General features: G+C 52.4%; 2 protein-coding genes across 3 annotated transcripts in view; one reads left to right on the forward strand and one right to left on the reverse strand.

Annotated features, from left to right (window-relative positions):
- The window catches only part of RNF214 (ring finger protein 214), a 49,706-nt gene extending 43,907 nt beyond the window's left edge, over positions 1 to 5,799 (forward strand). Inside the window, exons 9-15 of one of the 2 annotated variants that reach the window (XM_043579427.1) lie at positions 585 to 675; positions 876 to 974; positions 1,197 to 1,573; positions 1,703 to 1,835; positions 2,050 to 2,154; positions 2,444 to 2,539; positions 3,439 to 5,799. In XM_043579427.1, coding sequence (XP_043435362.1) covers positions 585 to 675; positions 876 to 974; positions 1,197 to 1,573; positions 1,703 to 1,835; positions 2,050 to 2,154; positions 2,444 to 2,539; positions 3,439 to 3,504 — 967 coding nt within the window. In that variant the 3' untranslated portion in view covers positions 3,505 to 5,799. The remainder of the gene's footprint in view (positions 1 to 584; positions 676 to 875; positions 975 to 1,196; positions 1,574 to 1,702; positions 1,836 to 2,049; positions 2,155 to 2,443; positions 2,540 to 3,438) is intronic. The other variant, XM_043579428.1, reaches the window with a different exon arrangement.
- Positions 5,800 to 6,029: 230 nt separating this feature from the next.
- BACE1 (beta-secretase 1) lies at positions 6,030 to 27,994 on the reverse strand. Its single transcript, XM_043579430.1, has 9 exons — positions 27,214 to 27,994; positions 14,087 to 14,175; positions 12,374 to 12,590; positions 11,734 to 11,871; positions 10,878 to 11,012; positions 9,808 to 9,909; positions 9,297 to 9,446; positions 8,875 to 9,046; positions 6,030 to 8,205 (listed from the first exon to the last, which is right to left on the reverse strand). The coding sequence occupies exons 1-9, from the start codon at positions 27,472 to 27,474 to the stop codon at positions 7,964 to 7,966; spliced, it is 1,506 nt and encodes a 501-aa protein (XP_043435365.1). The 5' UTR covers positions 27,475 to 27,994; the 3' UTR covers positions 6,030 to 7,963.
- Positions 27,995 to 28,000: the final 6 nt, after the last annotated feature.

Genomic DNA, 28,000 nt, shown 5'->3' on the forward strand with positions numbered 1-28,000 from the left:
CTAGAGTCAAGGTCCTGCAGTTTTGTGTTTTGTGTATGTGTGTGTGTGTTGAGCGGGGCGCGGGGGCGGGGTGGGTGGGTGGAGGGGGAGTTGTTTGGTTAGGTTTTTCAAACCCTAGGCCAGCTCATCTGGCATTTGGTCTGTCTTCGCAGGAATTTCAAAGCCATCCTTGTCTGCACACTAGTCCTTGTTCAGTGATTTCTCTTCCCGTATTTTATAGCTTTGTATTTTTTATCGTATTGGTTCCGGTTGGATAAACAGTATTTCTTTATGGTGTCAAAGCATAACGGATATCTTTGGAGACTTGTTTCTCATGCAGTCATTTCTTTTTCTGCCGTGGAATCTGGAGGGCCCTTGTGGCATTTCCAGGCAGACCAGAAACCCTCTGTGGTGGGTCCTCTTTCTTTAATAATTGGCTTAAAAAATGCTGGAGTTAGAGTGAAGCAGACGACTTAGGGCCCTGGCCGCCTCCTGCACCTGGTCTGACCTCGCCAGGCCTGTTAGCCTGACACTGTCCTGCTGTCTCAGAGAGTCAGGAGCAGGGCTTTCTTCAATTCTGTAAATTCCTGTTGGTTTCTTGAAAGGTCAACCCCCCCAACACTAGAGACCGTTCGTTCCAAACAGGAGTGGGAGACAAGGCTGAATGGAGTTCGGATGATGAAAAAGAATGTTCGGGTAAGTGTTGTAATGGGTGAGGGTTGAGCGAAGGAGTTCAGTCTGTGCTGAAACCCTGGTGATAGGGACGGACCTTGTACGTTGTCACTTAGGGTCGGCTCTGCCCTTGCCTTTGCTCTTCTGATACTGGTCGGTGTTCTCTCTCTAGAGCCTACTCGAGTCAGCAGAAAGGATAATCCTTTCCTTTCTCTCTTTTCCAGGACCAGTTTAATAGTCATATCCAGTTGGTGAGGAACGGAGCCAAGCTGAGCAGCCTTCCTCAAATCCCGACTCCCACTTTGCCCCCACCCCCATCAGAGGTGAGAGGGCCAGCGTGGGGGAGGCCACCTTTCTGTGCTGCCGGCACAGCCAGCCTTTACTTGTTCCTTTTATGAGGAAATTGGTTTCATTACTGGTATTATAACATTGTTGTTGTTATTATCGGTATTATTTGGCATAAGAATTGCTCACTGACATCTCCAGTTTCCTAAACTTTTATTTTCTTCCTTTCTCTCTCGTCCTCTACCTCTGCCGCTCTACAGACAGACTTTATGCTTCAGGTGTTTCAACCCAATCCTTCTCTGGCTCCTCGGATGCCCTTCTCCATTGGGCAGGTCACAGTGCCCATGGTTATGCCCAGCGCAGATCCCCGCTCCTTGTCTTTCCCAATCCTAAACCCTGCCCTCTCCCAGCCCAGCCAGCCTTCCCCGCCCCTTCCTGGCTCCCATGGGAGAAATAGCCCTGGCTTGGGTTCCCTCGTTGGCCCCCACGGTCCACACATGCCCCCTGCTGCCTCCATCCCACCTCCCCCAGGCTTGGGCGGTGTTAAGGCTTCTACTGAAACTCCCCGGCCCCAACCAGTAGACAAACTGGAGAAGATCCTGGAGAAGCTACTGACTCGCTTCCCACAATGCAATAAGTAAGTATCTTTCAGGACTGATTAAAAATTTGTAAGAGAAATGTCTGTGGGTTAAAATAGGAGAGGTTTCATGGATATTTCCCACGAGTATAGCATAGAATTTCTCTCCCTCGACATTTGGTTTCTTAGGGCCCAGATGACCAACATCCTTCAGCAAATCAAGACAGCACGGACCACCATGGCAGGCCTGACCATGGAGGAACTGATCCAGTTGGTAGCTGCACGACTGGCAGAACACGAGCGGGTGGCAGCCAGTACTCAGGTAAGAAGGGCTACTCGGGGGAGAACTCAGACCTGCTGAGATGTTAGGGAAAGGACAGGTTTCAGGGAAATTGGGGGTGGCCGACAGCACTGCAGCCAGGGTTATCTACTCTGGTTTCTTCCTTTGTTGGACTGGGAAACAAATGATTTCTTTTTGTTACCTGCTGGGTTGCTCAGACTCCCTCTCCTTACTCTGACGATGTTTCTGCCCACAGCCACTCGGTCGGATCCGGGCCTTGTTCCCTGCTCCATTGACCCAAATCAGTACCCCAATGTTCTTGCCTTCTGCCCAAGTTTCGTATCCTGGAAGGTCTTCACATGTAAGGCTCTTTTTCTTTGAAAACCGGGATGTGTAGGAGCTCGGGGGTGAGGAGGGAACAGGTTCACAGGTGGAGTGCGGGGAAAAAACCATAATCTCAGTAGCTGGGTCATTGGCAGCCCCTGCTGAGAAAATGCAAGTACTCTGGCAACAATCTGTCTTTGAACTTCTCCTTCTTTTGGTGTGAAATCCTTTTGCGACATCGAAATAGTAGAATGGCATCATGGGCATAAAAGGCAAGGAGACCCAGAGGTTCCTCACTCTTTGGCCGTCCCTCCTCTGTTCTGTAGGCTCCAGCCGCCTGTAAGCTGTGTCTCATGTGCCAGAAACTTGTCCAGCCCAATGAGCTGCATCCAATGGCGTGTTCCCATGTGCTGCACAAGGAGGTGGGTGCTGTAGACCTTCTTCGTTTCTGCTGTTCCTTTTCTGAATTTTTCCTGAACGTGTTGCTGTGTTGATGGTCATCATTAATATCTCAGCATGAGGTTTTCAGTAAATTGTGGCTTAAATGATCAGCAGGATTCAGAATACTGGCAGCTAGGATCTCCCAGCTTCCTGTTACCCTATTCGCTTTAGGGGACTGGATAAGCAGTTCATCCTAGAACACAGATTACTTACTGTCTTGGATCGCTGACAATAAGACATACATTTCTAAGCACTGTTTCAAACAGAGCATTGTCAGGAGACTTTGCTTAGATGAGAAGAAGGGAATAGGGAACCTGAATATGAGATTAGGAAATCCATTAACAAAATAGCCTGGAGACCTGCCTGTTAGAGATTATCTTCGCAAACTGACAGGTTATTCCTATCTCGTAGTATGTTACCAGGCAGAGTTAAGTCTCTTAGCAGCAGGGATGATTGCTTCTTTACTATTTTGTTTTGTTCATTTTGATGTCCAGGAGGTAGGAACTGGATTTATATCTAAATTCTTAGTAAGGGAAAATCCTGAATAAGATTTGAGGGTAGTGGGTATTTGGAGATTGGAGCACATCTCCGCCTGAATGGATCATGAGAGGAGAAGGCCACACCAAGTATTCAACAAAAAGCAGCTTTACACTATTCTTAGCTGATTGTTAATGTTCCCTGTAAAAAGTACAGTTTCCCCTACTCTGAAGATTCTTTGGGGGAGTAAGAGCCAATGAAATAGCCCATCTGGTCCCCCACAGTAAGAGCTCTTCTGACTTAGTATGCATTCCTTAGACCTAGTGGACCTCAGTGGTGCTCTCTCCCCTCCTTCCCTCCGTCTTTCCAGATAAACCTGAGATATGTCTTTCTTCCTTTCCAGTGTATCAAATTCTGGGCCCAGACCAACACAAATGACACTTGTCCCTTTTGTCCAACTCTTAAATGACGGACCTGACTGGGGAGGAAGAAGAGGAGAAACTGATGTGAACAGGAAGCGCGGGTTCAAGATTTCTAAAACTCTATATTTATACAGTGACCTATACTCATGCCATGTACATTTTTATTATATAGGTAATGTGTGTATAGAAAGTCTGTATTCAAATGTTCGTAAATGAAAGTATGTATATTATGCAGAAATGGTTGCCCCCCCCCCCCACCTTGCAATTCCTTTGGGGGATGCAGATTGTAGGTAAGGTGATGTTTAGTTTGCCCTTGAAATTATGATATTCTTGCCTAGGGCTGTTTTCAAGTACATTATAAAAACCATCTAGGAAGCTGCTGTTGCTCTAAGGCCATCCTGCTTTGATTTGGCTCAGCCTCTAGTTAATTTTCTTAAGGCTCATGTATGCAGATTTGAACCCTGGTGCTCACCCGCTGTCCGACCAGATGCCTTGCTTACTGAAAGCCTCCGGAAGCCTCAGTGTTGTTCTAGCCACTCTACTCCAAATGGATAAAATGAGACTGATTGAGGAAAAAAAAATGTAACCCTAATAGTTTGAATTTTCATTGACTATTTTACTGTGTTAACGCTCATTATTTGCACATAGACATTAGGTTTACAGAATATTCTGTTTTACATCCGCAAAATTCACAGTCCAAGAATAACAACATAAGTGGGTCCCATTTCACCCCTGCCCCCCGTGAACTTCTGTCCATCTGACTTCCTGGATGGTCATCTCTTTAGAAACTAGCACAGCCCACAGGTCTTTCCTGGGCCAAGCCATCCCTTGCTGCCACTGCCTTGGCTTCTGATCAAGCTGACAGAGCAACCTTGTGAAGCCCTCAACTCTTCCCCTTCACTTCTGGTCTCTAGTCAGCCAGCCCCGCTCCCCCCTGAAGGTTAAGGCAGTTGGTTCACAACCAAGTTGTTTGGTGACCTTGGGTGAGCTCCAGGCAGGCACTGGGGTGGGGAGATGTCTGTGCAAAATTGCTTGCAGAATGATCTTGGGATGCTGGATTTTAATTTCTGAAGCAAGAGAAGTACGGGGGACATGTTTCCTGTCCTGGGAAGAATGGAGGCCAGAGTGATACGAAAGGAGGTTGGATTTCAAGTTTAGAAGTCATTTTTCTATAGATAGCTATCTAGAACTAGATCATTTTTCCACCTTTGCTTATTGAGCACGTCTGGTTTTTAGGTTTATATGCCTGTGAAAGCTGTGAATCTATTAGAGCTTTGCATCTTTTCCTATCCTTTTATCTTTACTCCTATAGGAAATGGCTTCAGCTTCCTTCTCTTTTGGAACTGAACGAGAAAAAACTAAGTGTTAACTAAAAGAAATTAACTCCAGGGGAAGGACATCATTATATTATCAACAGCTAAATTTTTCCCATTCTGGGACCTGGACATGCTTACTGGCACTAGTAACACCATCAAGGTAGCAAAGACGTTTCCTTTCAGCTCCAGTTAAATTCTCTCCCCTCTGTTTTGTTCTTTTCCTTCTTTGTCCTTCGTTCCTGCCTAGCAGTTTCTTGGCCGTAGACCTTCTCTTCTCTTGCCTTACTTGCTCAGGCTTGTTGACTGTCATCCTTTTAAGGAGCTGGACTTCCCAGGACCTCCTGGCATCTTGTAGGGTGATTGAAATGGCCCAAGTACTCCCCTCTGTAGAGGTCAGGTGACCCACTTTCTTTGGTTAATGAAACGTTCATGTCTGCAGGTTGGTAGCTTTCACCAACAGAAGTGTGGCAAAATGGAAGACCAGTTCCTTTGTTATTTTCATTTGGGCGATTCATTTTTTATCTTGTAATCAAAAACTTTCTCTCTCATCAACGTTGCAGTGCCCTTTAGTCCACCAGCAATATTTTTCAGTATCCCCTAAAAATCTAGAAATTAGAAATGGGTATAAAAGCTATTCTCTTTTCCACAAATCTTTGAAGCCAAAGGAATATAGCGAGAAGAAAGGAGGAAGTGGTGGGGGCAGGGGTGGGGGGCTTACCTGCTTCCTAGTAAAAGCCCCTTGAAAGCCAACTATAGCAGGATGACAGATGTTTTGGGGAGCCGTGTGTGGGAGTTGGGGCCTCATTGTTGCTCTTTTCTCTGTCTTGTTCAGAATCAATCAGAAAGCAACATTTAAGTTTTGGTCATCCTCGTTCTCCCTTTTCCCTCTGCCCACTGGCCTGCAGGGATAGAGGCCATGCAGACCAACGGGAAAGGCCTCGAATACAGTGAGTAGAGATGGGACAGTCGCTTTTCAGGAGTTGACTTTAAAAATAGAGCTATATAATACATATTTTTTACAAGCAAGAAGCTGTTGTCAAGATTTTTTTTTTTCCCACATTTAGAGTTAATAGTTTCAGGGTAGAACGGAAGTAGCTATAAAAAGAAAAGTAAGTACAAGTTAAAAAAAATAGGACATTGGGACCTCGTAATGAAGGGGTTGAGTTTTATGCCCTGGAAAGAGCTGGGAAAAGGCCAGTTTTCCCCAACATGGGAAGAAATTACAAAACAGAATGTGGCATTTTCATTACACGGTAGCAGTTCTGGAAGTTTATTTACACAGTAAGTTCCGAGCTGGAAACGGACAGTCTCCAGTCTTCCTGACCGTCTTTGTGGTGAGGGGGTGTTCCCAGTCAGCCAAAGCAGCACCAGGTGCAAGGGGAATGAAGAGAACCCAGATAAAGAACTGTGATTCAGTACTCTTGTTTTATTGGTTTATGGCTTGTGGGCAGCTGGCCGAGGCCAGGATCTCCAGAGGCCCTCCTTGTGTTTCCCTTTCCCTCATCAGGTAATTCCACACTCGGCGGGTCCCACACCTGGAAGCAGTGTGTCGACAAGACAGCAATAGGACCCAGTGGGTGAACCAGGGGGATTCAGGTCTTCCCATTAACACTGGTATCATAGTCGACTGTGTTAGAACTGATAGGGAGGAAATGAACTCGGTCCCCACTACCTAGCCCAAGAACCAGCCTGGGTCCCCAAGTGCTATTACTAGGAGTGGGGGCGTAGAGAGGAGGATAGGGGCGGAGGATGGCCTCCGGGAGCGGCTCGGGGGGTGAAGGAAGTGAGGAAGCCTTGAGGCTGCCAGCCTTTCCCCAGCAGCCTTGTTACTGAAGGCAGTAATGCTAGAGCCAGACAGCCCTGTGTTTGTGACACCAGGTATATAATGCCAGTGCCACTGTCGGCCGCCTCAGCCAGGTTCACGGAGGGGACACCAGAGAGGGAGACAAGGCAACGAAACTGCTCTGTATCACGTGGAGCTCTTACTACTACTTTACAGCTGAACGGAAGAAGTCCAGGCAGAGGCGTAGGGCGTCCACCCTGTACCTGTTGAATGAATCTCGAGGGTTCTGCTTTCAAGGGTGAAGAGAGGTCTCCTGCCCATCCCTCTCGGCACCTCAGTTGCAGAGCTCCAGAGGGGTAGCGGTCTGGGGAGGGAGCGAACGTGGAGGGGGAAGACGAAGCCCGGCCCTGCTATGTTTGCTGTGTTCCAATTGCTGTCTTGTAGGGCACCTGGGGCTGAGGGGGGCTGGGAAAGGTGAGTGGTACCCGTCGCATGTGGAGTAGAGGGTTCAGGTAGAGACGAGTGGAATGAATAAGGTAGAAATTCATTTGTTAGATGGGACTTCGCAGTGGGCACTTTTCATTTCAGAACGTTAAAAAGAGCTTTTCGGCTAGGTGAGCCCTTCTTCCCAACTCGCTTCTGGTCAGGCTACAACCACAGAAAAGAAAACGTTGGGTAGCAACGCCCATCTTGCAAGATGGCCTTCTGTCTTGGAGATGCAGTCTGAAGCTGGGACTGGCGAGCGGCCGTCGTTCTGCCTTTTCTAGCTCTGATCCCAGCTGTTCCCTGTCTTTTGCGCTCCCCTCGTCTCCTCTTCCACCCGCCCCCGTTTGTACAAATACTCAGTCTAATTACATTTTTGTTTAATTCAAGAGGCAATCTTTGTACCAATGTGAGGCTCGTTTATACAGTCCCTATCACTAAAGCAAATAGCAGACTGTGCATCCGTTCCTACTGACTTTGGCCAGCAGGGAAGCAAGAGTGGCCCTTTCTCTGCCAGGGCACCGCAGACAGACACACACTGGGGCGACTCGGCTGTGATGCCACTACTTCTGGAACTAAGAAGAGAAGAATACTTTGGGTTGGAGAATCCAGAGGAATGGTGGGCAGAGGTTCAAGGCTGAAGTGTCAAGCAGCAGAATTTCCCAACTCGGGCTCGAGGTGACCGAGAATAATCCCGCCGCCAGAGTACTGCTTTCTTCCCTCTCCTGTTTCCTGCAGGTGCAATCCCTGTAACCCACCTTGCCAGCTTTCCCTCCTTCTCTGTCAAGGCAGAGGCATTTGGTGGGCAGGGGAGGGTCTTGAGGTGTTCTGGCCACCGGTGCCATCTGCGTCTCCTGCTTGTGACCAAAGTGAACCGCCAGATGTGGTCCAGGGGAATCTCTTGTCTTCCGCCCGTGGGCCTCCTCACTTCAACAGGGAGATGTCGTCCGCAAAGTCGTCATGTTGATGGCGCAGGCAGCGGAGGCAGCGCCACTGGCACACCATGAGGCACAGTGGCAGCATGAAGAGGGCGCAGATGGCAGCCATGACGTAGGCTATGGTCATGAGGGTTGATTCATCTGTCTGTGGGATGTTGTAGCCACAGTCTTCCATGTCTGGGGTGACGAAAGGGCCTTCCACTGCTGCTGTCCTGAACTCATCATGCACTGGAGAAAGGGCACACGTCAGTGGGCGGCTCTCGTCGTCACAGAGCGGTTTAGCTTATGCAACAAAAAGAACTTCCCGATAGGCCTTGAAATTAGCCCCCGAGAAGGCTCTAGCATCTCCTTGCCTGGAGGTATTTAGGGGCAAGACCGAAAGCCCTTGCTAGGGAGAGGCACGCCTCTCCTCCCCCCAGGCCAGTGGGAGCAACAGCCCTTTCCTGTATAAGCATGCGGTAGGAATGGCACCTAAAAGTCAGTCTTGCGAGTTGACCAAAAGGCCAGCCCCACGTATACCTGGTAGACTCACCTCTTCGGCCGATACCCACTTGAAAGACCTGGCCACCGATCCTCAAGTAGCCGGCATTCAAGCTCATCATGTAGCAGCTGACCAGGTCACTGTAGGCTCAGCCTGCTGCCCTTGGAGCGAGAGCTTCCCAAGGGCCCGAGGCAGCCCTTGCTGTTGCGGTCTGCAGCAGAGGTCACCGACCCATGCAGGGCTCACCGTGCCGGGCAGCACAGAAAAAGCACAAGCACGCTAGCTTTTGCCCAACGTGTTGGCTCTGCCTTGAGGCAACTGTTACTACCTCCCAGGCTGACAGGGGCCCAGGTATCCTAACTGCTGGACAGCGAGAACACGGACAGACTGACCCCACCCTCCTGCCTGGCTCTTACCGTGACAAGCACTGACAGCAAAGCCAATTCGTTTCCGGGCCCGATCGAAGACCACGTAGAAGCCCTCCATGATCACAGCTCCCATAACCGTGCCCGTGGAGGACTGTGAGATGGCGAACTTGTAGCAGTCATCTTGGGACGTGGCCACGTCTTCCACTGGCCGCAGGTATTGCTGGGGACAAGCAAGCAAAGAGGGAGAGGCTGTCTTCCTCACTCCAGCCCTCTCCCAGCCTCTGCCTTCCGGGTATCTGTGCCCTCAGGCTGCTCCTCCCTCTGCCATCCCTGAGCTCTGCGTGCTCCGTTTCTGCAAGAGCCCTCTTCCATGGGACGCTCCTCTACTTGTTCTTCCACTTGCGAGAGGCCATGCCTGGTCCCTGTCTCCCCGGCTGTACCGTGACCACTTCCTGGGCTGGGGGACATACCTGTGGAAGGATGGTGATGCGGAAGGACTGATTGGTGACCTCACCCATTAGGTAGAGGGAGATGACTGGGAAAATGTTCCAAGGGGTGGTGCCTGCTTGCCAGCACACCAGCTGCTCCCCCAGCCAAAACCCGTCCGGAAACTTCTCCGTCTATGTGGGCGAGAAAGGGATAGTGATGGGGAAACTGCCTTCTTCCAGCACCTCGCTTCTCCCGCTTTCACGTGACACTTCCCGGGCCCTAGATTTGCTTTTCTGTGGAATACCCGAGCTGGGGGAAGGCACGCTGAAACCCAAGAATCAGGGGAAGACGGAGGGAGGGCGAAGCCAACGCTTTGCACCAGGGGGACCGTGTGATGAGCCAACCGAGACCCAGGAAAGAGAGTCGCTTTGAAGGCATTTAAGTACAAGGATCTAAAGGTAGACGACTTGGCTCTTGTTGAGACCTGTGACCTCCACGGACTTCCTGTGACACCACGTCATCTCTCGTACCCCTGCCCTTAGTCCCACTGACCGAGGAGGCTGCCTTGATGGATTTAACGGCGGCTTCAAACACCTTCTTGGGCAAACGAAGGTTGGTGGTGCCACTGTCCACGATGCTCTTGTCGTAGTTGTACTAGGACGGGGAGAGAGGGTTGGAAGAGTCAAAAGCCTTTCTTGTTGCCAGGCCCTGGACAGAATCGGAAGGGTGAATCTGACTGCTGGGGGGACAGCCTGGCTTCGTACTTCTTAGGAGTAGATCCGTAGGCGAGTTGTTTAGCCTCTGTGCCTCAGTTTCCTCATCTTTAAAATGAGGATAATAATAGTACCTACCTCAAGGAGTTGTTTTAAGGATTAAATTAATACATTTGAAGCGCTTAGAATTGTGCCCGGCACGTAGGAAGTATCCAGTAAATACTAACTCTTGTTGTCTTGGGTGGGGCAGACGTTCTCCAGATCTTGAAAATAAAAATACCTTGTATAGTGCTTTTAACTTTTGGTAGTACTTTTATATCTGTTCTAATTTAACATCATTAAGGATCTAGATAAGGAAGACCCAAATGGTTTAGCTGCTATTTACTGAGTACTGCTATGTGCCAGGCCCTGGGAGAAACAATTTATCCATTTTTCTCTGTCTTCACCAGTCGTTGCAAAGCTGTTTTTCCCTCTGTTTTGCAGATGAGGGGACTGAAACGCAAAATAGTAACTTGCCTGAGGGCACATGGCTCGTAAAAGGCAAAGCTAGAAACCCAGGTTTTTCCAACTCCAAAGCTGGACTCTTCCACTTACATCATATGAAGCTGCCTCACCAACAACTTGCCCAAGGCCATCAAGCAAGGCGGTGACTAGAGTCCAGACATGCTCTTTCCCTTCTTAGACCATAATCCACATGGTCCCTGTGAAAGTGCCCTGCCAGTCCCCAGCCCCAAACTTCAGGTCCTGTCGTGTTACCATTAAGCTCGCGACGGTTCTAGGCTCAGCCCCCAACCCTTTCTGCAGGTCCCCTGTACCCCTGCTCCGTCCTCCCAACCTCATAACTCAGGGTCTGACCTCATGCTATGTTGCCTCCCCCTTACCTCTCCCTGGTCCCCCTGGTGTCGTTACCTCCTTGCAGTCCATCTTCAGATCCTGCCCGTTGATCTCCACCCGCACAATGATCACCTCGTAGTACCACTCCCGCCGGATGGGTGTGTACCAGAGGCTGCCCGTGTACAGGGAGTGGTCGATACCCCCAATGATCTAGGGAGACAAGGAGGCAGGTACTCGTGTCCCGGCACAGAGGGACAGGGAGTTACCCAGAGACAAAGCAACGGGAGCAGAGATTCCCTGGGCGGGGGCTGGGGGTGGGGGTGGCAAGGCCCTTTACAGGCCACCTTTCTCACCTTCCTGCTTCTCATCAATTCATGTCCCAAAGTGATTTGTAGTTTCTTAAACGTGTTAAGAATGTGTCAGGGGAAGACGTTACAGGACTTTAAATTATTTGTTTCAGAATCTCGCAGCCCTCAATATAAAGTTATTTAAACCTCAACTGGCACAATAAATGTTAAACGAATGATTATTTGCTTCTCTTACAAGTTTTATTTTCTCTGCTTGTTGGAGATGGAGAACCATTCACCAGTTGTCCTAATTAATAAATAGACTTTTAGACTCCTCACATCTCTGCCTTCTGATCATCAGACTAAATAAACTTAATTTGAGAGGTCTCGTTTTCATTTCCTTTCAAGTTCCCTAACCATCTCATCCTTTCCAAGTTTACCATAGGCACCTGGAATCATTTCTGGACTAACGCAAGGAAGAAAAGGATGGAAAAAGAAAAACGGAGGTGGGGAATACAAAGAGGTTTCTCTTGGTTCTGAGTAGTGGAGCCCAAGAGTGTGGTGGAGCCTTAGAGGGAGGGGAGGCAGGCGGTGCCCACCCCTCTGCCCAGTGCCAGACCGCCCCTCTCCGAGGATCTACTCACCATGCTCCCTCCAACTGAGGCCAGCACTTCTGACTGGTTGAGGGGAAAGCCGGCACCACAGAGCTGCAGGGAGAAGAGGTTGGGAACGTGGGTCTGCTTTACCAGGGAGTCAAAGAACGGCTCCAGGGAGTCATCGGGCTGTGGAGACAAGGAGTGAATCCTCACACAGAGGCCCTAATGGAAAGAGGCCAGCTTCCTAAACTGGAAGGCCAAAGCAAAAACTTGGGGGATGTTCCTTGGGAAAGACTGTCTTGAAGTACTGAGATTTAGCAGAGAGAGGGTTAGCCAGAGACACTGGCAGTACAAACAGGAAAGATCTACAGAATCTTTGATCCCCACGTGCTTAACCCGTTTCAGATTTATGGGGCGGGGGGGGGAGGGGCTGTCTTATTCCTAAGATCCTGGGAGTCGGTAGAAACCAGAGCCTACTCTTGGACCTGTCACAGTATCCCTCGCTATAGTTCTGCCCTCTACAGGGACAAGATTCAGGTGGTCACCCCGTCCCTGTGTTAACTAATCCTTCCAGCTGATTTGTTTCCCTCCCTCCGTCCTTTCCTCTTCTCTCCAAACCCGTCCCTCTGTGGCATGCAGGGAGTGACACACAGACACAGTGCCCAGGGGTAGGCTTTGTTCCTCTCACCCTGGCAATTTCAGCATAGGCCAGCCCCAGGATGCCCTCCCAGTTGGAGCCATTGATGAAGAACTTGTCTGATTCAGTGATGGCAGCGATGTTGGCACGCACAGTGACGTTGGGGCCGTGGGGGATGCTCACCAGGTCGGTGCCCAGCTCTCCCTCCCACTTGCCCTGGGTGTAGGGCACATACACACCCTTCCGGAGGTCCCGGTACGTGCTGGACCTGTGGAAAGGAGGCAGAGATCTGTGGAGGCATGACCACAACAAGTGGCATAGGGATCCAGCCTCTCCCCTACTCCCAGATGCCTCCCCTTACGTCCGAGGCATCGTACATAAGGTACTTTCAGACTGCTCAGCAGACCATCCCAGATCAATCACCCAGATCAGAATGGAAAGTAACCTTGCAAACAGATGACGGGAGCTATTACTGGGGCTCACCCTCCTGTCTCCATAGCTCATACCCCTAGATCTTGAGCTCAGGCCCTGTGGGGAACAAGCCTAGGCTTTGTGCATTGTGCCCGGTGCTGCTGAGGGACAGCTAGTGGGCATCTCTTCCCCCAGCCCCCAGCTCCATCAAGCTCCCAGAGAAAAGGAGCCTTTGACTCTTGCGGCCTTGGGACCCGGTGGTACCATCTGAGTGGTAGAGAACGTGCCAGGCGGGGTGAATGCGGAACCTCTCCGGCAAGTTCTTCCAAAGAGAGAATCGGCACAGCCCTCAGCAGAGCAGGTAAGTGAGTATTACACACCACTTGTGTGGAACGTGTTCATGAGCACGTGACACCTCCCCCTGTGTTTCATCACGCCACTACCCCAGCCTTGTGTACGTGCTGGAGGGCAGTGATGGGACTGGGAAAAGGAGCGGGAATGAATTCCCTTTTGTGGATCCTGACCACGCCCCGTCACTGACTGCTGTCTTCAGACAGGGAGGTTAAAGGTGAAGGAGCCTAAGAAGGCAGAAGATGCCGAAGGTGGCTTTGGCATCTGCCTAGAAGTCCGAGAATAGGATTAAAGGCTCTGCTTACAGATTTACACACACAGAGATGCCTCAGACATTAGACGGCCTCTCGCCGCTTCTTGCTTTTGTGCTAAGGAGGCTCCCACGTCATCCTTCTCTGCCTCTCACCTTAGAAACCCACATCGACCCTCCCTGCCACCAGCTAGCTACGTCCAGCTGCTGGAACTCTGGACGGTGCAGGGAGACATGGCTTTCAGTCCCTGATATGGGTTTGGGCCGTGGGGCTTATGGAAGGTTCTTCCTTCCCTCCCTTGAACCGTGCAGTACCACCAGGAGTAGCCCCCCGGGGGGGGGGGGAGCACAGTGAAGGGAGCTGTCACTGCAGCCTGCTCAGCCTGGACTGAGTGAGTCGGTGTTGCCAGAAACCTGAGAGCCACTGAAGGGACCGGGGTTGGGCAGGCTGGGATGACGTCTCCACGTCTCCCAATTCAGGCAGAGAGAAGACTCTTGGGTTGGGAACTGGGGGGCTCCTCTGCTTCCTGCTTCCCTCCCCAAGGAGGCTGCCTTTGTCTCTGTACTGAAGCACTTCTTGGTGGTCCCTCGACCTCCCTTTTCCCAGAGTAAACCCCCTCACATCCCCCCTCTCCACTCCTCTCTCTTGGAAAGGTTCCGAGGAGCTCATCTTTCTCCCCAAAGCCCTCCCCTGACCCTTCTGGGCCCTGGATCGTTGGGAAGGGTTCTCTCTAGCTCTCCCCAGGACTCACAGCTGCCTCTGGTAGTAGCGGTGCAGGAAAGGGTGGGGGGAAGCCCCCACTGCAAAGTTACTGCTGCCCGTGTCCACCAGGATGTTGAGCTGTCAGAGAAAGGGGAGAGAAAGATGTCATCCACACGAGGCTCTGGGCTCGCCACCTCCTTTGTCCTTCACCCCACCGGCAATAGACTCTCCCTTTGGCAGGTCCCGGTGAAACTTCTACCATGGGGGACAGAACAGCCTGGCCCCTGCTACCACCATGACCACAGACGGAATATGGCCTCCTGTGCCATTCTCGGCGTGGCCTCGTGTCTGCTCCTGCCTCCTCCGCGGCATCCTAACATTTTCTGTGTTGCCAGAGCCACGTTATCTCTGGGGTTTTCATTCCTCTTGGTCTCTACCGTCAGACTGCCCTTACCCACTTCGTGTTCCTATCTGGTCGTGTCTGCAGAGCTTGCCCCTTCCCTCCTTTTCCAGTCCTCCTAGGGAGCAGATCACCCAGCAGGCCGGCTGGGCTCACATCCCCGTGCAGCCCAGAAATGCTATTCTAGGAGCTGGCACGGGCGAGGGAAGCTGCGGGGACCAGGACGGCGTGTTGGTGCCCACATGTTTCTGACCCTGCCTGCCAGAATGTGGCTCCCCAAGAAGGGCTCCCCTCCTGTCTCCGAGGTGACACAGGCCTAGGAGTCCTGCTATCAGAAATAGTAGGGAGCCAGGAGCCCACGCCGACGTCCCGGTAAAAACCCATCTTGTCAGGGCCCTGGGTTTTGGCTAAATGAATACAGACAGGTGTCTTCTTGGTGTGCAGCTCCTTCTAGTGTTTCTACTTTTCTCAACCCCCCTTTCTCCTTTGGCGGCCTGATCCGTCCCTCAGTCAGTCCAGAGCCACATCTTGAATATCTTAACTGTATCCTCACAGGCAAAGAGAGGCCACGCCTCTGTCCTCAGAAGCACGGTTCCCCAAGAACTGACCCTCTTTTGCTGACTTTTCATGCCCATCTCCTCTTCTCCCCTGACCTCAGGGCTCTGTCATTCCCGTGTCCTCTCTCCTCAGTGCAGTGAAATCAGCTGACCTCAGTTGTGGTGCAGGCTCTGACCTTGTCACCTTGGGCAAGTCCCCGTGCTCCTCTAGGCTTCAGTTTCCTCCTCTGCCAGATCCTCTGGCTCCTTCCTGCTCTCAGTGGTCGCCAGCACCTGCTTAGGCCTCCTGGCCTCCCCGTGTCCCCAAAGACCCTTCTCTAGGGCTGTCTGTCCCCCCCCTCCCAACGCCCTCTGACCCTGCCTCCGCCCTCCTTCCCAGCCCCTTCTCCCCCCTGGTTCCCATTTCCCACCCCTGCCCTTCCTCCCCACCCCTCCCCCGGCCCTCTCCAGGGTCTCTGGGCAGCCGCCGCGGCCTCCAGATGCTGTGCTTTCAGAATCAATAGAGCTGGAGGCACAGCAGTTCCGATTTCAGTCAACCAGGTTAATGATTAAAAAGGCTTCTCCCACCTACTCCCTGGAGCCCCTCCCCCACCCGCCAGGACTCTGCTCCCAGGCACTAGGGTTGGCCTCATTCTTAGGGATCCCTATTATCACTGGGCCCCAAAGAAGGGTCCCCATAGCTGTGCAAGACAGGGCTCCCTGGAACGTGTGCCTGGCTGGCTCTAGGAAAACGGCCCCCTGGGCTTTTCTTCCTGAGGTCCCAGCTGGTCCGGGCCTCCCCCTCTACTCTCCCCTCCCGAGAACCTCTCCCTCCCTAACCAGGAGGCCCAGGCACTCTTGTCCTTCTGGGCCCAGCCTTATCTCCCCATCTGAGGAAGGCCCCTCCCTTCCACCTCAAAGGGGGTCAAGCCCAGAGCCCGATGACCCCCACCCACTCCCACACTAGGAATTCGGGCCACCACAGCCCCGTCCGCCACCTGCTCTCCATCCGCCACAAAAAATGGGAAACCAGCATAAATGGCCGAGATTCCCTCCTGAGCAAACGTCCCAACTATCTGCTCTTTGCCAAGTGCTCCTGGCTTCTGAGAGAAGCGGTTCTTGGTCCCGCCCTCCCAACATTTCTCACTCGAGCCCCAGAGCAGGCTCTCTCTCTTTCCTGCTCCCTGTGGAGGGCTCTCATGGGGCAGGCGCTTCAGGCAGCAAAGCCACCCCCCCGGGATGCAACAGGGCAGGCAAGGGCAGCCTGGAAGAGGCGGTTGGAGCGAAGGGGTTTCCAGCGGTCACACCTCCAGAGCGAGGCCTCGCCTCTTACTGCCCCGGAACAGAGGCCGAGGCCGGCAGATGAGACCTCGCTGGCCCCCACAGCCAGCCACCGCCACCTGCCCGCCGCTGCGCCCACCTGTCCTTCCCCTCGGCTGCCCCTGCCCGGCTCCCTGCCTCTCCCTCAGGTACGTCCGCCCTCGTACAACCACCCCAGCCCCAGTGTGAGTTCTTCCCATTGGCATTTACAACTGCTGGAGTCTCTCCATTAAAAAAAAAAAAAAACCTTCCTCAATCTCACATCCACCTCCAGCCACCATCCCCTCCCTCACAACCCAAGTTTGCAGCCAAGCTGTCTTCTTTCTTCACCTCCCACTCGTTCCTCAACCCATCCTAAAACGGGTCCTCCTCTGCCCCTCCCTCCACTACAGAACAGCCCTTACTACAGCCGGCAAAGGTTTCAAATACAAAAGACGCGTTTCACATCCGTTCCCATCTGACTGTGAGGACTTGCTTCTCCCTCCTAGACACACTCTTCCCTGCCACCCCGTCCCGTGACTGTCCTCCCCATCTCTGACCAGATCTCCTCTGGTCCGCTCGGCAGGCTCACTTCTCAAGGCTCGGGCTCCGGCCCTCTTCCTCTCGGGCCCTACCCTCCCTCTGCCATCTCCCCTGTGGCCACAGCTCCAAGCATCACCTCTGCCCCCGAGCTGATAGCCCGAAGCCCTTTCCTCCCCTTTGAGCTCCAGAAGCACATAAGCAACGTCCTCAAAGTCACCTCAAGTTCAGGATGTCTAAAACTGACCTTCCACGGTCCCACCCGTTTGTCTCTCCTCAGCCTTCCCCGTGTCAGTGGATGGCGTCACCATCCATCTGTTCTCTCTCTAAGTCAGCAACTGGGGGGGGACATCCTAACACCTTCCTCTTCTTCACATCTCCATCCGATGCATCGAGTCCTGTCCAATTAACCTTCTCAAAAGTCTCTGGAATTTACTCATTTCTCGCCACCTCCCTTGCCACCCTTGGGCCAAGCTTTCATCACCTCATTCTGGAATATCACAATAGCTTCTCAACTGGTTTTGGCACATTCGCCCTGGACCCCTCCAACCTGTCTCTGCACTATGGCTAGGGTGGTCTTTTCCAAGTGCAGATTTGACTATGTTGCCCTCCCATGTCAATCGATTCCCTCTGCTATGAAAATAAAAAATGTAAGCTTTCACATTTCCTGCAGGGCCCTTCCTTGTCCGGCCCTGCCTGCACAGCCAGCCTCGTTTGTCCTGTACTTCCCAGCCCCTGGCCCGCTAGCTCATTGGAGGTCCTCAAACCAGCCATGGTCCTCCCCTCGAAGACAGACGCGAAGGTCCTTCACTGTGCCCAGACATCTTCCTTCTCGCTGGCAAGTCTGTCTAGTCATCTGTCATCCCGCAGTCCGAGCTCAGAAGGGACTACCTCCTCGCGGGGAAACACCAGGTCGTTGTCTCTTATTAAAATGCCTCCCTAGAACGTGTCACTCTGTCACGTCACATTGAATCTCACCTCCCTTGTATCTAATTTTTCAAAAAATCCCCATCGTGTCCCTAATGGGTTTCACGGTACCTGGCAATAAGTAGTTCTTGAATTAACGTTAAAGGAAAGAAAAGGGGAAAGAGCTACTCTAACCTGTTTTTTGGATGAAGGAGAGAGCCCTCAGTGGCTCCCCAGCTGTGGGGGTTTGTAGGTGTAGCTCGAGCTCAGACCCGTCTTCCTCTCACCGGCCCCCAGGTTTGACTTGGGACGCAAGTGGTAGTAGCCTGGGGTCCTGGAGCCATCTTCTTCCCCAACCCTTGGGGCAGGCTGAACCAGGAGTCTCTGTAGCTATTATGTTTTAGATTCCCAGGAGATCACAGCCTGGGGTCAGGGCTAGGTCAATGCCAATCACTTAACAAACAAATGCTCCCCCACCCCATCACAGGGGCCTCTGAGGGAAGGCAGCTTCTTGGAAGTGCTAACAAGCCCCACAGGGAGAGGCACACCTGCCCATTTCACTCTGCAGGCCAGGCTCCCCAAGAGGAGTTTTCAGCAAAAGATCTTGGGTGATGAGATAGATATGGAGCCGGTGGGTTGGTGAGTTCTGGGTAAAGCCGGTGAGTTCTTTGTTCTCCAAATCTCACCTGTCTTGGCCCCAGCCCTCAGCAGACAGGGATATCTTAGATTCTTCTGGATGAAAAGAGCCTTCGGGGGTCATCTGTCCATCAGCCTAGAGAGATTCTGAAAGGCCAACTCTGAAAGGTCTCTGGTTACTAAGATCTACAACCTGGTCTGGTAGTCTATCCCAGGGCCCTAGGAGGGGGCTTTAACTCGAATTCCTCCTATCAAAGAGGAAGTCTCTCTCCTTGTGTGTGGGCCTCTACTCTTGTCTAATAAGCCTTTTAGCAAAAGCTGGGATTGGAAGGCTTTCTCCCATTTTACAGAGAAGGAAACGGGCACCTGGAGTGAGTGGGCAATTTGACCCATCTAACACAATAGGCCACAAAGCTAGACAAGAACCCATTGGTTCTGACCAACTCTGGTGTTTCATTTCTTGACCTTCCCGTCTTTCATTTGGAGAGGAAGTAGATGGTACATTGCTACACTGATCAATCACGCTTTCCTGTACCCATGTCTTTGTGTGATCCCCTCTGACATCGGCTCGAGGCTTGGCCATGGGATTGCTGTAACCAGTGGAGCGTCAGTAAGGGGGGAAAGCAGAGGCTCGATAAGGGCCTGTGCACTGGGGAATGTGCACCGGCCTCTTGGAATGCCTCCCTGATATTGTATGTGGAGAAGCTCCGTCTTGTCTCCTTGAAGATGAAAGACTTCATGGAGAGGGAGGTCCAGCAGGCCCAGCTTTGTCCGGCCCCCCGCTGACCCACCTGCTGAACGCAGCCACGTGAGTGAGTCCAGGTAAAACCTGGAGAAGAGCCACTAGCGAACCCACGGAATCCTGAAAAACAAAATGGCTCTTGTTTTCAGCCACCATGTTTTGGAGTAGTTTGTTACACCGCATCAGATAACAGATCCACTATCTGAATTAAATCCCGAAAACCCCGTCCTCGGGGGCATCTCACCAACCATAGGTCAACCCCGATGAACATTTCTTGCCCCCTGCCCCCCCCCCCATGCTTCTCAAACGCATCATGATCTCAGATGCATGATGACCTCTGCACTTTCGCATATCCTGTTTCCTAGGCCTAGAACATTCTCTCCACGTTTTGTCTAACTTCTGTCTTTCAAGGCACAGTGTAAATATCCTTTCTCCCAAAGGTCTTGCCATGATGCCCTCAGCCAAGGTAAGGCTCCTTCTCTTGCAGGTCCTCAGTAACACCGGTGCTTACTTGTATATCACTCATCTTATCTCTTGTCTGCCTCCCACACTATGAGCTCTGCACAAGGGTGGGGAGCACTTCTGTATCCTTATTATCATATTCTTCCCTAGCGCTCAGCAGGTGCTCCATAATGACTTTTTTCCACAATGACAGTAATTGCCTCATTTCCTGTAGTTCTCTGTGACCCTACAGACTCTTGCTATTAATTCTCAGCCCGGGGTCCTTGCAGGGGTGATTTCAGCCTGGTATACCATGTATGGTGACAGTGACAGTGGATGCCCACTATATCCATGAAATTGACTAGATTATCTACCCAGGTTCTTAGAGCAATGGTAGTGACTTCAGGACTCGGTCCTAGACCTTTGAGTCAGCTTCGTCTGCTTTCCTGAGGGGACATTCCCAGACCTGAGCATGCCCAAGGCTGAGAAAAGGGGGCAAGGAAGGACAAGAGGAGCCTAACGTCAGCAGCTGGCAGTGGCCGAGGGCCAACAGAGCGCACAGTTCCTGCCCCCAACCGAGTCCAGCGATTGGATCCTGTCCAGGTTCCCTCCGCCTTGACCAAATCAGCTGATCCACTGGAAATTCTTTCCCTAGACATACCCTTGCTTTCCATTTCTCTCTCCAGGCTAAAGCTGATAATCGATACCTGGGAGCAAGCAGCCTGCCTGGTACCACTTACCCTACCTTGGGCTGTTTTTTTTGTTTTTTGTTTTTTGTTTTAAAGGAATCCAAAGGTGGCTGGGTCACCCCAAACCTTATCTAGTGCACCTTTCTCCCTTTAGACAGGATGTTCCATTTCCCCCAGGGTCAAACCCAACTCAACTAATATTTATCAAGGCTTCCTATTCAGCGAGATGATGGATGTGAACGGTCAAAAAATGTACATGTCTGTTCTTAAAGAACAGATCTAAGACAATGGTTTTTCAAACTTTTTTTTTTTTTAAGCAGCAGAACTCTTTTCCAACTTTATGCAGGATCTCAATATACCAAATAGAAAAAAATAAGAATTGTTCTTTGGGAGGGAGAGGTTTACTTCCTTTGTCCCTCTCACCTCCTGTGGTGGCTCTTGAGGCAGCTCTTGAACACCTCCAGCATCCACAGAACCCACCTGGAAACCCGCTGGTCTGGGAGGGATCACAGCAGCTATTGGCTATCTGCTTTTCATTGGCAGACAGTAAGTCCTTCCTACCGTCTAATCATGTCCTGCCCACAGGTGACAGTTGCTTTCATCTTCTCTTGGTCTGTCCTCAGTTGAAAATACAGCTGATCTCTGGCATAAGCCCACTTTGCTCCAGGGCACCTGGGTCATGCTCAGTACAGGCTTGTTTGTGCCATTGGGAGATGCTGTGGTTCACGCCTTGAGCTATTTGGCAAGAGCTCCACAGGCACTGGGAAAGAATTGGTGGGGTTCACCAGCCCCGAGAGGCCAATGCGATCTGGACACGGGGGTTACAGCGGGCAGTAGAGAGAGTAGCCACAGGTTGGTACAGTCCAGGAGACCTGGTGAAAGAGGACAGGCTGGGGTGGCAGGGGCAGGGAGCTCCGTGGCTTTGTCAGAGTCTGTGGGGAAAAAGACCAAGGAGTCCTAGCTCCCCCATGTCAGCCCTTAAGACTACTGATTCACCATTCCCCTAGAGGGAGCACCTCTGCCCTCTCAGGAACCACTGGCTTCAGCACCTGAGGATTTGGCAGAAGGGCATCAGTGAATGTTTCCCAGCCCTCTGGGCCCATCCTGCCAGAGGCGGCTCAGGGCAGTTCTAGGACCAGGAAAATGGTCTGGCTCCCGCCTAGAATTCTCCACTGCCCAGGCCCCCAAGAGACATGTTCCCAGCAGAGAAGATAATTGTCTGGTAGGGGAGCTTCCCCGAGACATGTTTCTCTTCCTGGATTTGCAACCAGAATTTTCTGCTTAGATCTTTTTTGGAGGCACCCAAGAAGGGTTCCTGACAGTCTTTCCCCTACCCCCCACCTGCAGCTAAACTCTTTCTTTCCTGACCTGGGGAGGCAGAGGAGGAGAAGTGTGTGAAATGAGAGTGAGCATCCTAGCAAAGCCCTCTTATGCAACCTGAAGCCAGTTGTGGTCTCAGGGACTGGGTGGAAACTTAGAAGTGGGATCTTGTCTAATCTTGCCTTGTCTAATTTGGATGGTGGTTCTTTGAGACCAATGTTTTTCAACCTTGTTAGTACTGGAAGGAAGGAAGGAAGGAAGGAAGGAAGGAAGGAAGGAAGATGGAGGAAGGAGGAAGGGAAGGATTGTTCTGGAATTCCACTGTATAAAACCAAGAAAAGCTCATTTAGGAGCAGGGAGAAGGGGAGAGGGTTTGGTGATGGGAGGGGTGAAAGGTCCAAAGTCTTTACCTCTTACCTTTCTCCTAACCTTCTCCTTCATCCTTGAGTCCCTTTATAGAATCTCACAAATCACAGTTTGAAAACCATTTTAGGGAGGGGAGGTGGAAAACCATTTGACCCTTCTTGGTTCCTGAGACCCTGAACCCTCATAGTTTTCTGCTTCTCTGATCTCTATTTCTATTGCTCCCTTGAGCCCCAGTCTACGTTCAATATTCTTGTCCTAGTCGTTTCCCTCCCCCCTTTTCCCTCTGTTGTCTCAAAGAACAAGTTTGCTAACTTGGCTTCCAGACCACCTCTCTGCAGGTGACTCCTGAGTCTCCCTGTCCGGTCATAACCCCTCACCCGGTTTCCAGATCCCCATGCTCAGCTGGTTACTACATTCATCAATAAGAATGGTCTACCGGCATCTCGGAGGCAACCACACGTCTTAGACTGGAGAACACTGGAAAGAACCCAGGATTTGGACTTGGAGTCCAAAGACCTGGACTTGAAACTTGGCTCCGTTTTCCTTAGCGGAGTCTCTTTGGACAAACCACTTCGTCTGTCTGAGCCTTAGTTTCCTCACCCCCCAAATGGACATGCTAGTACTTCTCCCTTGCAATTAAAGCAGGATCATAAACGTGGAATTTTGATGAACTATATTGTGCTTTAAAGTTTGCTCCTTTTGCTGTGTTCCCTGATGCCACAGAGAGGCCACAGGGAAGGGAATCTCGTCTCTTCCCTCTCCCTCCCCAGGAGCAGAGAACACCTGCTTGAACTGACACGTGAATGCTGGATCTCTGAGGACTTCTTTCTATCCTTGCTGCCACCGGCGTCTTTCAGGCCCTCGTGTCTGACTGAGGGCCTTGCCTCAGGCTCTAGACTATCCCGCTATGCTCCACACTGGAGCTGTTTTCCTAGAACCCACACCACACCGGACCACTCCCCTTCTCATATACTCAAAAGGACTCCCGACTGCCTGCAAAGCACAACCCAACCTCCACTCAGCCTCACAGCACCCCTGCCATACAACTTTCAGCTTCTCAGCCCAGCTCATCGCCTCTCTCCATGAAGCGTCCCCCCACCCACCCCTCGCCACCCCATCTCCAAATAGCAAAGCTTTCTCATCTTTCTAGGCCATACTCAAATGCTCCCTTTTCCAGCAAGCCTTTCCCAACACCCTGTCAGTAGTAGCCGCTTCTTCCTTTGCACCTTCTATGCCTCCCTGTTCTTCTCTTTGTACCAAATGCGTTCAGTCTCGTATGCTGTTTAGCTGTTTATATGTCTGTGTCTCACACTGGATTGCAAGTTCTCCAAGGGCTAAGACCACGACATTATTTTTCTCTTCTGCTCGCAGTAGGTGCTCAAGAAACATTTGTTAAACTGCACTGACTACCACCAGATCTCAATCCTCACAAGTATTATCCTGGGCTTGGACACCGATGCTCATCCCATTATAATGAGATGATATCCTTTCACTTAAGCGAAAAGGATGAATGGGCTTCTTTCTCCACAGGCTCCTGTTCTGCACTTATAAGCACCCATCGAGAGTTCTATTAGTCTGTCCTACACTTTATTCACTCACTCAATGTTTTTTAGGTGCATGCTCTGAATGTGGCACTCTCATAGATATTAGATAAGAGAATGAGACATTGCAAAAAAAAATTTTTTTTTCCCAGAAGACCTTGTCCTCAAGAGCTTGATGTTCTGAGAGGGAAACAAACACAAAAACGCCATAATATGTTCTTATAAGTGTAACGAGGGAGACAGGAGAGGGTGTCCCGGCAGAATGAAAAGAAATGGTCATGCTAAGCCCTCTCTTTTCCCCCAGGATACCCGGCCAGGTGGCATGGCAGAGTAGAAAGATCCAGGTGAGAGAGGGTCTCAGCTTACTGGCCTGTCTTCTGGCCAATTGTTTAAATTTTCAGTCCCCATTTCTTTTGCTGGAACTTGTGAGTGATAGGACCATTTTTGTATATTGCAGGAAGGACTGTAAAGAAGAAAATAACCTATACAGAATATATTTGAAAACTTTACATAAACTACAACCATAAAGACAAGTGTACATTTGTCCACCATTACTGAATAAACCAGCCCCTCCTGCCCACCTTCCTGGTCCCTCAAATGGTCTCGTATCCTCCCAGATCAGAATCCTGAAATCACCCCTGATGTCTTCTTCCTCACCCTTCATGCCAGTGTCACCAAGTCCTGTCCGGCTGTCCTGGAATGTCCCTGCATCCTGGTCTTCTCCTCCCTTTCCACCTTATCATGGCCACATGCTGCCCTTGCCACAGTGCCTCACACCCAGACTGTTGTGACAGAGCCTCCTGCCCCTGTACCTCTCAGTTCTATTCTTCCTAAAATTCAGATGTCTCTTCCTAAAAGATTGCTTTTTCTATGTCATTCCCCTGTACAAATAAACTCAAGCTTCCCCCTATGTCTGAAGACTGAAGTCTGAACCTTACAGCTTCATGTTGAAGGCTTTTGGCAATTCGGCTCTATCCTATTTACCCAAACCTGTAGCATTAACCAGACTGGCTTTCTCACTGCCTCCTGAACAAACATGCATGAGCCCAGACACACGTCTCATTTTCTCATTCGTTGCGGCTTCTTCTGGTCTCAGGGACCCAGGCTAAGGATGGGAAGAAGTGGACATTCAAGTTAAGTGCAGTTACAGTTGTGTGGGACAGGTACCATTTCCCCACCGGGAACAGCTTCCCCTCTCCTAGCCATCCTTCACGACCATGCTCACAGTGCACCTCCTCCAGGAGGCTTTCCTTGATTTTACCTCCTGAACACCTAAAGCACTCACTCTTCGAACTGCTGCGGATCAGTGCTTCTCGAGCTTGAGCCAGGGCCCCTGAAATTCCAACTCAGTAAGTCTGGGGCGGGACCCGAGAAGTTATGTTTGTAATAGGCTCTGGTGGCAAAGGTCTCAGTGCTGCTTTGAATTACCTCGTACTGGCACTTACGCTTTCACGCTCTATACTCCTCGTGGGCAGAAAACCTATCCCCTGTCTCCCTGAGGATCAGCTCTCAACCCCCCCACCTAATCACCTGGCATACGGAAAGTGCCCCCCAAGTCCCACTTCTGCTTGTTCAGAGCACCCCGCCAACCACATTCTCATCTGCTCACAACAGCCCCACCAGGCGAGGGGAAAGGGCCTCCTTCTCGAAACTGCTGGGGAGGGAATCAAAGTCACCACAGAGCACAGACCGGCTGGCATTGGCTCGTGTTCACAGCCATAGGGCAACCCAGAGTCTCTCTAACTGTGGGCTCCCCGGCAATGGTTCCTTGGGCCGGTGTTCAACTGTAGGCCCACTTTCCCTTTCTAGGAAGGAGGGGGAAGGAACTGACATTCGTCGGGCAATTACTCTCTGCCAATTTCTGGACTGGGGGGTGTACACACTATCTCAGGGGGCCGGGGAAGTACAGTAACTGGTCCCTCAGTCCTATGTGTGTAAAATATGGTGGCCCAGAGCTCCCAAGTTCTTGTGCTTCCTTGCATAGCACAGAAGAGAGAGATGTGGCCAGAGAAGTTAGCAGAAAGTGACTTCTATTTCCTGGAGGTCACCTGGGTCTGCGTGCATTGTCCAGGGTGATTTCCCCTACAAGGTCCCATTTAACCCTTGCAAAGGGGATCTCCTTTCACCCGTTTTGAAGAACAAGGCAATAGCCTCAGAGAGGTTGCTTAATTTGCCCCAGGACACACAGCTGAGAAAAGGAAAGGCTGCAGGCTGTACAGCTGGAATTCCTGGTCTGTCTGGTGGATCCAAAGCCCCCTCCGTCGTGTGTCCATGCCCCAGGCTGTAACAGGGCTTGCACAGCGTATCAGTAGCAGATCAGGGAGTGGGTTGCAGGTCTCTACACCCCCCCTGCTATCTGAGAGTACCTGCCCAGGCTGCTAGGGGCCTATCCTCACACGGATTTGAGACTGTTTCTGGGGAAGTTATCATGCACCGGAAAGAGAAGGGGTCCGTAGGGGAGACCAGAGCCTTGGATGAGCTGGGGAGGTAGGAGGTAGGCCTGGGTGGCAGGGACCTGGGAAGAATTGCTTCCATCAGGTAACTGGGGGGCAGAGGTTTGTGTCTCTCCCAGATCCAGTGTAAGAGCTGTCTGAGAAGTTCAAGGGAAGTGTGGCTGTTCCCTCTAAACACACTCCCACCTTCACGGACCCTCCCAAGGACAGGCCTCCCGACAACGGATCCCACAGATCCGTGGTGGGGGGGGGGGGTGCCTCACAGAAATGTGCAGGCTCGGATTCAAGGTGACACACACCAGCACATGCAGAGCCATCCCGCCACCCGTGCCCAGGCCCACCCCCGGAGGAGGCAAATGTGCACAGAGGGCAGCAGCCACGACACCCCACCCACGCAGGCACAGAGGGTGCAACCTCCCCCGGCCACCTTGGAGGTGCCGCGAAGGACTGGAAGGATGGGCAGAGCTGGCAGTGTTTTCTCCACCGCCGCCGGGCTGCCTTCACCCCTCCTCCCGCGCCTATCAGCTTGTGGAAGGAGTGTCATTCTTAGAAGGGGGCTCTGGCTCCAGGGCTGCGGTTTGTCCTTTCCCCTGGCTCGGTTCAGTCCCCTCTGGCCTGTGCTGCGCGCATGGCTTTGGGGGGAGGAGGAGGGGCCGGAGTGCAGGAAGCACAGGGGGAAGGGGAGGGAGGGCCTGGGGAAGCCAGAGTCTGTCTGGGGCTTCTGAGCTGGAGTGGCAGTCAGGAGGAGCTGGGAAACCCCGCTTTGCTGTCCCTGTGGCTGCCCGGACTTTGGGAGCAAGGGGTTTATTCAGCTCGTGTCAGGGTTCCTGGGTCCTCAAGGTGCTGGGAATCATGGTCCGAACCCCAGGTTCCCAGAACACCAGAGGAGGGGAGAGGGTTGGGTGACCAAGATCCAGAGTGCTGGGGTGGGGAGACTCAGGCTTGGCAGGGCTGACACCTGTTCACAGCGTCCCTATTGCCTGGACCCTTCCCCGGGCCAGCCCCCCCTCCCCGCCCCCGAGTCTTTCTCTTGCCCCAAATCCTTACTGAGGGGCATGCATGTGGGATTGGGGGCGAGGGGAAGACAGTCAGATGAGGGAGCCCGGGGAAGCCTGTGAGGGGAAGGGAGGTGGGAAAGGGGAACTTCGGGGTGACTGCTGCCAATAGGATCCCAGAGGGAATATTTGGGGGGAGGTCCCTCCTGCCCACACCATCCGGCCCATTTTAGCGGGGCCCAGCATGCTGCACCCCCCTCTCTCCCCTCTGCTCCTGCAGGGAGGAGGGGAGGGCTGGCCTGGAGACCTTACCGTCTGTGGGGGGCTGCCCACGGTCATCTCCACGTAGTAGCCCTGACCGGACTTGCCCCTCAGGTTGTCCACCATCTCCACAAAGCTGCCCCTCCGGCCCGGCTCCTCTTGTTCCTCGTCGGTCTCCCGGGGCAGCCGCAGCCCCAGGGGGGCCCCCCCTAGCCCGCTTCGCAGGGGCAGCCGGATGCCAGGCTGGGTGCAGTGGGCAGGCAGCATTCCCGAGCTCATCCACAGCAAGAGCCAGGGCAGTGTTTGGGCCATGGTGGGCCTGGCCTTTGGGGCCCTCTGGGCTCACCCTGGGACCACGTCCGGCTCTGTTGCCTGCCCCCAACTCTGGGTGCTGGTGGTGGCTGCTCAGGAGAGTGAGCTGCGAGGCATCGGGGCTCCAGAGCCTGCAGGCCCCTCGGCCGGCCCCCCCGGTGCCGTGTGTGGGGGGATCGGGCAGGAGAAATCTGCAGACGGAGAGAGGAGGAGACGGATCCGAAGCCGGCTACATCTGGCCAGCGGCGCCCAGCCTCAGCAGAGGTCTGGGAGAGGACGGCTCAGGCTCGGCGGGAGGCGGGGAGGGGCGGGCATGGCAGGTCGGCGGCCGCTGGCTTCTCGGTCCTCCCCCTGGGTGGGCGGCGGGGCAAGGCTCAGGGGGCTCCGGGGGCGCCCGCAGCTGCGTGTGCTGCTCAGGCCACCATAATCCGGCTCTCAGCTCCCAGGCAGCCCGGGGAGGCGGAAAGACTTGTGGCGGCGGCTGTCAAAGCCAAAGGGTTTTCACTCTTCCCTGGGACCGCTGGGA

The sequence above is a fragment of the Prionailurus bengalensis genome, chromosome D1, assembly GCF_016509475.1.
Source record: "Prionailurus bengalensis isolate Pbe53 chromosome D1, Fcat_Pben_1.1_paternal_pri, whole genome shotgun sequence".
In the NCBI taxonomy this organism is placed as follows: Eukaryota; Metazoa; Chordata; class Mammalia; order Carnivora; family Felidae; genus Prionailurus; species Prionailurus bengalensis.

What these genes read in the sequence shown, in the direction of transcription:
- BACE1 (XM_043579430.1), bottom strand. Translation starts at nt 27,474, where the DNA reads ATGGCCCAAACACTGCCCTGGCTCTTGCTGTGGATGAGCTCGGGAATG. An exon ending in CCTCAGTTGGAGGGAGCATG is followed by an intron (nt 11,013 to 11,733) that starts GTGAGTAGATCC and finishes TTGTCTCCCTAG; the next exon opens with ATCATTGGGGGTATCGACCA. An exon ending in GCATCACCATCCTTCCACAG is followed by an intron (nt 9,047 to 9,296) that starts GTATGTCCCCCA and finishes GCTTGTCCCCAG; the next exon opens with CAATACCTGCGGCCAGTGGA.